The sequence below is a fragment of the Doryrhamphus excisus genome, linkage group LG12 (assembly GCF_037039965.1).
Source record: "Doryrhamphus excisus strain RoL-2023G ecotype Guam linkage group LG12, RoL_Dexc_Guam_v1.1, whole genome shotgun sequence".
In the NCBI taxonomy this organism is placed as follows: Eukaryota; Metazoa; Chordata; class Actinopteri; order Syngnathiformes; family Syngnathidae; genus Doryrhamphus; species Doryrhamphus excisus.
The window spans coordinates 3,261,916-3,270,447 of record NC_136368.1 but is presented as its reverse complement, the minus strand read 5'-3'; the positions used below and the strand labels follow the sequence as shown (position 1 = coordinate 3,270,447).

The window sequence follows — 8,532 nt, the reverse complement described above, 5'->3', positions numbered from 1 at the left end:
AGTTGGCAAATTTTAAAAATGAGGTTGCGGAAAAAGTTATGTCACAAGAATAAAGTACAAATAAATGATGGGAAAATTAAACAAACAAAAATGCAGAAAAGGTGAAAAAAATGCCATTTTATGAGAATAAAGTTGTATTCCATGTTGTAATATTATATGAAACAAGTTTTATATTTGGGAAAATTCTACTACAGGAATAAAGTCATATCAGAAGAAAATGGAAATATTTGGATTTTTGGGTGGAAAAATATTAAGAGAAAAAAGTGAATAGTTGTAATATTGTAAATCGGTTGAGATTTTAAAGACAAAGAAGTTGTGGCAAGTACAAATGTCACGTTTAAAACAAAGTTGTCATTTTGAGAAAATTAGCTTGGATATTATGGGAATGAAGTCATCATTTTATTAGAAGAAAATTTAACTATTTGGAAAATGAAAGGAAAAACGGGGACTAGTTGATATTTCTATTCCTCTATTTAGAAAAGATTAAAGTTTTAAGTAATTAAAGAAAAAACTTTTCTGTTGTGGTTGGCAATGCACTCCCATCTATTGAGTCGCTGGCGAACTATTTACACTGCGTGCCGGCGGAACAAAACGCTCCACAAAGCCCAAGAACGCCGCGTGTGCTGCGTGCTGGGAGGAGGAATAACGCTGCTTATTCCTACTTCCCCTTTCTTTTACATTTCATGATGTAGCTATTGGCTATTTTTTCATACAATATTGCAAGTAACTTTGCCCTCTACTGTACTATACTGCAAAATGAAGCACCCAAACAAAGCCCGCTACATGTTGCTGACTCACCATTTGTGCATTTTGGGTGGAGTTTGACTGTGAAATAACCCGCCATGGGGTCAAAGATAGTTGGTGGCAGCAGAAGGTGAGAAGCGCTGTTGAATTCAATGTCACCAAGTTTCCTCGTTTAGCATTATTTTATGAATGCCATACAATTCTATTTTTAGTGGACTCTCATTGGGAAAATGACTTTTTTCGTAGGTTTTGATGAAAACTGAGGTGTGCTGTGAGTGCATTTGGGTATAAATGATGACTTGTACTAAACCACTTCCTGTATTTATGTACAGTAAGTACAAAACAAGATGACATAAAATGTTTAATCAAGGTGACAATATCTTTTTACAACATGAACAACCTCCATTTAACACGTTTTTAGCAAGTAAAGCCGTTTTACCTAAAAGATCCCGTCAAGTAACACCCCCCCCCCCCAAAAAAAAAAGTTCTCTCTAAGTCCCTTAGTCACCCTGACAGACACCAAGACTGAGTCGCTGCTGGTCAGTGAAACAAGAGGGATCCATGGCGGCGGCGGAAGGAAAATGGAGGTACGGAGGCAGAGCAGATTCACAGATGGGGGTGGGATGCTGTGGGGGGGTTAGACCTGAGGATATTGAAATGACTAGTCAAGAACCATCAGGTCATGTTTTGCATTTGAGCATGGAACGGTGCATCATACTCCCACCACTATATATTACCTTTTATTTTCAGATTCTATATACTAACATGAATCATTTCTTCATTTGCAAAATACAGATTCAACTTTTACATTTTCTTAAATAAAATATATTTAATTCTAAGATATTTCTAATATTTTAAATCTTTTAAAAACATTTCATATTTATAATTTCTTCATTTGCAAAATACATATTCAACTTTTACATTTTCTTAAATATATTGAATTCTACGATATTTCTAATATTTTAAAAACATTTTATATTTATAATTTAATTTGCAAAATACAGATTCAACTTTTACATTTTCTTAAAAATATTGAATTCTACGATATTTCTAATATTAAATCTATTAAACATTTCATATTTATAGTTTTCTTGGCAAAATGACAAATTTATTCTCCAAAAATATTTAAATGTATAATTTTCAGAATTATTTCAATATATTCAACATATTTAATAATACATATTTTTATACTTAATCATTTTTTAATATGGATTTTTGTATTGTAATAATTTTTAAAATACAGTATATATATACTAACATGAATCATTTCTTCATTTCCAAATTCCTTTTCCAAAATACATATTCAACTTTTACATTTTCTTAATATATTTTCTTGAATTCAAAGATATTTCTAATGTTTTTAATCTTTTAAAAACAAATTGGCAAAATGACAAATTTATTCTCCAAAAATATTTAAATGTCTAATTTTCCAAATTTAAATATATTCAACATATTTAATTTAAAATTGTTATACTTAATCTTTTTCTTTTAAATATGGATTTTTGTATTTACAAATGTAATCATTAAAAAAAATACAGTATATATTTATACCTTCATTCCCAAATGGGAAGGTGTCAAAGATGCATCCTTGCTTTAAACAAAGCGGATCGACCAACTGTACCAACCTGGCGTTGCAGCAGGATGGACTGGAGGTTGCTGATCACATTGTGGGGGGGTGGGGGGGTCGGAATGAACGTCTGCATCTGAGACAAAACATGTTAATATTTTCTTCTGTCAACTTTTACACTACGAAATAAGGGAGTTGCAATCCCTCCCGGGAAGCATACGGTGGTTTCCAGGTGAAATCGGGGTGCCGGCGGTGGGGGGCGCGCCTATCCCAACGCTGGTGAGGTCAGAAGACGAGTCTGAGCAGGAAGCCCCGGCATGTTGAGTGGACGCTGTGACCGGAAGAGTTGCAAGAACAGCAGTGAGGGCCTCCTGGGGACGGAGATCCTTCTGTCAATCACATTGGCTGTCCCTGAACGCCTCATGTCCAACACGCCCTTACGTCCCCGGCTGGAGTACAGCGGCGCTTGGTGGCGGTGGGCACCCTGTGGAGGTAGCCGTAGCCGATCCCGCAGCCTAAACTGTACAGACGACAACCTCGGCTCATCCTTCACGTATGCGGAGGACCGTTTCCATGGCAACTGGCATACCTGCCCGCTCCCCCCCAGCGGCTGTTTGGTGTGATGAGCACCTCGCGGCAGTCGCCCGTGTGGGTGTTGTAGACGTGAAGCTTCAGCTGCCTTCCCTCATGGGACTCGATGAGGATGGACAGATCCTCCCTCTGTTTCTCACACACACACAATTCATCACAGACACACACACACACACACACACACACACACTAATGCAAAATCAAGACAATTGGAATATTTACAATTCATTTTCTTTCTGAGTTACTTTTTGTAGATTCAACATTTGTAATATTAATTGTCTAACATGATTATTTAAAAATATATTTGTCATATTTACAATTCATTTTGTTTCATAATTATTTAAAAAACATAAGGCTTTAATCATTCTTTAAAAAATATTGATTCATCATATTTGTATTAGAATTGTCTTACAGGATTATTTATGTATAAATTATAGATTTAACATTTACATGTATTTTACTATTTAAATATAGATTGACCATTTATCATTTTAAAATACAGATTACATTTAGAATTTTTTTTTTTAAATACAGAATCATATTTAATTAATACTATGTTTTTCTAAATCGGGTATGACTACAGATTTAAAATGTGTCACAAAAAAAATCAAACATTTTCAATTAAACATTTAATTGCAGAATTATTTTAATTTTGCTTTTTATTTGCAAAAAAAATGTGTTCAATTTTCATTCTAAATGTAAAATTAAATTTATTTTTTTCTTCATTAAAAAAAATTGTTCTACCTTTGAAAAAGCCAAGACAATCAAAAAATATAATAATAATAAAATGTAAAATAAATGAAAATGAATAAACAGCAACATTAAATAATGTATAAGTAAACGCAGGATATAGACTAAGTCATGATGTAATTGTCACCTATTATGCAACAGCAATACATAAATAAAATTCCTAAAAAGCTACCTTGTCCAGGAAAGTGTCTGCACCGATGATGTAGTCAACGTTGGCCTGCAGACCCGCCAGAGCTGCGGGGGAGTTTGGCTCCACCTCCTGGACACACCAAGAACTTCATGTAAAAGTTAGTCAGCAATCCCCACATCAAATGAAATGTGCCCCCTACAGGATGCGAGCAGAATAGGTGAGAATAGGAGTATTTATTTTGTAATAATATAAATCAATAATTAAATCAAAATAATCTTGGATTATATACATATCAAAGCTCAGCAATGCCCCCTAGTGGCAGTGAGCATAACAGCAACCTAAATGGCTGCTTTGGAAGTCCTGTTAGTCCACGATCTTAGTCCAAGTTTTTCTTAGACTCACCAGGACGTGCCAGACATTTTCTCTGGCTCCTCGGAAGCTGGAGAAGCGGATGCTGATTCCGAGCAGCCCCCTGCCCCCCCACACGCTGCTGGGCGTGACCGCCGCCTCCCTCACGGCCTGGGTCCTGATGCTGTACAGCATCACCTTGACGGGTCTCTCTGCGTTCCTGGCCAGCAGCTCAGTTAGGGCGTCGCCGTCCCTGTTCTGCCACAACGCATCCACGTCACGTCTCCAGTCCACTGTCACATATGGCCACGCCCACTCGTCAAGCAAGTCCACTTACCAGCCTGGTGTCACATACGGAGATGATGAAATCAAAGAACGGTTCCAGTCCTGCACAAAAACCGGGGGAATTCTGCTGCACCTGCAAAGTGAGGACATCAAACATTCAACTTTAGGGATGCATCCATCCCTACCAATCGGTCGACCAATCAGAGCCAAGACACAGACGTCACGTGACACCAATCACCCCTGCTGTGGATGCGGTAAACTGGAACCCAAACGGCATTTAAAGCTGCTTTTTCTTTATTCCCCACATATGGGGTCAAATAATACTATTACTATACTACTACTACTAATACTACTATTTATTGTAATACTTCCAATAAAAGCCCTCTATGCATTTAGAGTTTTCATGCACAACCTTAAAAAAAAAAAATGCACGTCCTGAACCCCATTATAAAAATGCATGTTTCTACACTTACTCGTTATTGTTGCTGTTATTTTATGATTAATTAGAAAAATCTTCTTATGGATTATGATTTATATGTGCTGCCTTGACTTCGGCTGTTTTGATATTTGGATCATTCTTTTTTTACGTTACTTATTCAATTATTTATACATTACATTTGATTTATTGTATACTTTTTAGTAGAAACTAATGTTGGTAATGTCATTCATTCATTCATTCATTCATTTTCTACCGCTTCTTTCCTCACGAGGGTCGCGTCAATAAGTTAAAAAGTGACGTGATTTCTTCTTTGTATCGATAAAATATCGAGTAAAGATTCGGGTGGAATTACAGGAAAAATGTGACCGACGTTTTGAAGGGGAAATGTTGTTATGGGACACATACTTTATATAAGGGATTGTTCCATTCATGAATTCATCTATTTTTTACCACGTTCGAATGTGTTAACATTCTAATTGAATATGTCAATTAAAAAAAAAAGACTTTAAACGATTTCTGAGTGTAAATGTTTTGAAATGCTGACACAGCAGGACCTGTTTGATCGTAAATCGGTTTAGAAATGAAAGAAAATTGCAATAAAAAGCATTGAGATGGGGAACCATCCTAGAGAGGAGTCAATAACCCCCACCCCACTCTGTCAAGTCACCACACCGGTTATTCTTGAAGCTTCCCCGGGTGGCCTGGTTTAAATCAGGGCGCTGCCAAAACGCTTCCGTGACAGCACCGATTAATAACACCTGATTAAAAGTTGATTTGGGGAGCAAAAACGTCCTCAAATAAGCGACAAAGAGTATGCAAACGTAATTGTGTTGCTAAATACACACCGTGAGGTAGCAAACACACAGCAGTTGCATCGTGTCAGATGTTTACTGAAGTACATGAACGCAACACGATGCACTGCTCCAACTCGGAAAACGCTCCAAATAAAACAAGAAAAAAGAAAATAGTTCGGGGAAAAAAACGAAGCTACAAGGATAAATGTATCCCTAGATACCCTCCTGTGTTAAAATGTCCCTGAAACACAAACGAACCAAGACAACATTGGAAGACGCTCATTACTTCCGGTTGACGAACGAAGAACTTACTTTTAGAACATGGTAGCCTTCAGTTCCTCCGCCTGGTACCTGGATGCTTGGAGAGCCCCCCATGGAGCTCCAATGGCCGAGTTTTCCTGCAGTTGGAGTGGGTTTAAAAGTAGGCGACAGTCGGGGTGATCGATGACACGCTAATGATTGTGGTTCCTGGTTGGCTGACAGCACTTCCGGATCCGGCACCGGCCTGGAGGACCTGTCTTCTTTCCTGTCTGCTATTGGGGACTCATTTCTATCATTCATATCCCTCTATGCGTACACTGTACTCGTTACTCGTTAACCTACGCATATTTCTTTAGGGCGTCATGTACTGTACGGATGGGCGAGTCATGAACGAATCGTTGATTTTTTTTTTTTTTTCAGAATCTGGAATCACGGGTACTTGTCTCTGAAAAAGCAACACACCTGACTCAAATAACTCTCCTTTCCTGATCCTTCACTCACGCCAGAGGATTGGAGAGACTCATGAGTACATGAAAACGCCTGTGATACTGACTCTTGGGTGCTTGACAACGACTCAAGTGTCACTGATTCACGGCTTTGTCAGCTGGGTCACAGGCTAGCAAAGATGTGATTGTTACTGACTCACGGATACTCAGTGAAGACTCGAGTGTCACTGACTGGTTGACAAAGATGTGAGTTTCAATGACTCCTCGGTGCTTTGACGAATATTTGTGTCACTGTATCACAGGTGCTTGACGGAGACTCAAGTGTCACTGACTTAACGAACGGTTTGACTTTCACTGACTAGTGGTTGCTAGACAGAACACTATTGTATTGATTTGCAGCCATTGCGCATATTGTGTTATTGACTCTTCACTGACTCCGCCAAGTTGAATCAAGCCGTGGCGGTGCGTTCAAGAACAGGAAGTGATTGAGATAAGCATGAAACATTAAAACGTTGCTTTTTGGCTCAAAGCCGAGCAGAAAATGCACAAAATCTTGTAAATATTGACCAAACACACAGAGATTTCCCGCCCCCCCCCAATCTTTGTGTGTTCTCAAGATGTAAAACAGCTAAAAAAGAAGCAACTAAGACTGTACGTAATGGGACTCCAATATTCTGCTAGAGCCAAAAAGAGGTGATGACACAACTACACAATAAAAGACAACACAAGTGGTGCAGTTTAAAGGTGGAAAACCAGCCACAAGGTGGCAGAAGTGCATTCCATAAGAAGTGGGCCCATAGGACTCCACTGCACAGCAAACAGGAAGTGCAAAGGCATGGAGTCTTGGAGAAGTGAAGAGATGATTCACTGAGGGGAAATTTGAACGCATTCACAGGTGTGCACACAGCTAGAAGACCCCAGTTCAATTCCACCCTCAGTGGAGTTTGCATGCTCTTCCTGTGGGTTTTCTCTGGTTTCCTCCCACATTCCAAAAACATGCTAGGTTAATTGGCGACTCCAAATTGTCCATAGGTATGAATGTGAGTGTGAATGGTTGTTTGTCTATACGTGCCCTGTGATTGACTGGCCACCGGGATTACAGCTGGGATAGGCTCCAGCACCCCTGCAACCCTATGTAACTTACATATGTTATACTGCTGATTACTAAAGAAGGGAAAAAGGTCAAACAAACCATTTCCATATCTATATAGCCTGAAAATAATATTCTGTGTGCCTTAAAGAATCTGTCAAAATCATCCAAAATGGCTGGCAGTGAGCAGGACTATTCATTCATTCCTTCGTTTTCTACCGCTTATCCTCACGAGGGTCGCGGGGGTGCTGGAGCCTATCCAAGCTGTCTTCAGGCACATATAGACAAACAACCATTCACACTCACATTCATACCTATGGATAATTTGGAGTCGCTAATTAACCTAGCATGTTTTTGGAATGTGGGAGGAAACCGGAGAAAACCGACACGTGCACGGGGAGAACATGCAAACTCCACACAGAGATGGCCGAGGGTGAAATTGAAGTCCGGTCTCCGCTAACCGCTAACCACTCGACCACCGTGCAGCTGAGCGGGACTAAGTATGTAACAAGACACTCAGGGCGACAGATTCTGCCAAAAGCAGTAAAACATGACATACTCATCAGTGCAGTACAAGAAATTGGAGAGGGCCCCCGGATGACAAGACCCCACCCCCCCACCCGGCTGGATGCTTATGAACAGCAATAGCTGTGAGGCAACTGTATACTGTACATGGGTGCAGGTGTTGGCGTACATCAATGGAGGGAAGTGAGCAGCCTGCAGTCAATATCATCATCATCATCATCATCATCATCATCATCCTTTCATTAGCCAATGAGAGCGTGAGGATCCATCATTATATCATTATGCTAACGTGGAGCTCATGAGATACATTTGGCTCCCAGGAACAACATTTTTATGATTACTTTTCTAATAATACTAATTATTTCAACAATCAAGTGATAAAAAAAAATATATGACAAATATAAATCCAGGCCAGGACTAAAAGGCCATATTCATAATGATTTCTTTGTTCTTTGAATGACTGCAAGAGGGAAAGTGGGAGAAGAAAAAGGCGAATAAACAAATAAAGCAGTTTTTCCCTAGCGTTGCTTTAATGAGGTTTGACGGGTGGCTGGCTGCTGAG

At 39.2% G+C, this 8,532-nt stretch overlaps 1 protein-coding gene across 2 annotated transcripts; it reads right to left on the bottom strand.

Moving 5' to 3' along the window:
• Positions 1–1,242: 1,242 nt before the first annotated feature.
• On the bottom strand, positions 1,243–6,271 carry LOC131135804 (Golgi reassembly-stacking protein 2-like). Of its 2 annotated transcripts, none has more exons than XM_058082098.2 (9): positions 5,961–6,271; positions 4,468–4,548; positions 4,185–4,388; positions 3,825–3,911; positions 2,901–3,031; positions 2,753–2,831; positions 2,532–2,682; positions 2,370–2,447; positions 1,243–1,387 (listed from the first exon to the last, which is right to left on the bottom strand). In XM_058082098.2, exons 1-9 carry the CDS (start codon positions 6,207–6,209, stop codon positions 1,245–1,247), a joined length of 1,203 nt encoding a protein of 400 aa, XP_057938081.2. In that variant the 5' UTR covers positions 6,210–6,271; the 3' UTR covers positions 1,243–1,244. The 2 variants fall into 2 exon arrangements, with proteins under 2 accessions (XP_057938081.2, XP_078651526.1); XM_078795400.1 differs by having other exon boundaries at positions 1,272–1,387; positions 2,296–2,447.
• Between the last annotated feature and the right edge of the window lie 2,261 nt (positions 6,272–8,532).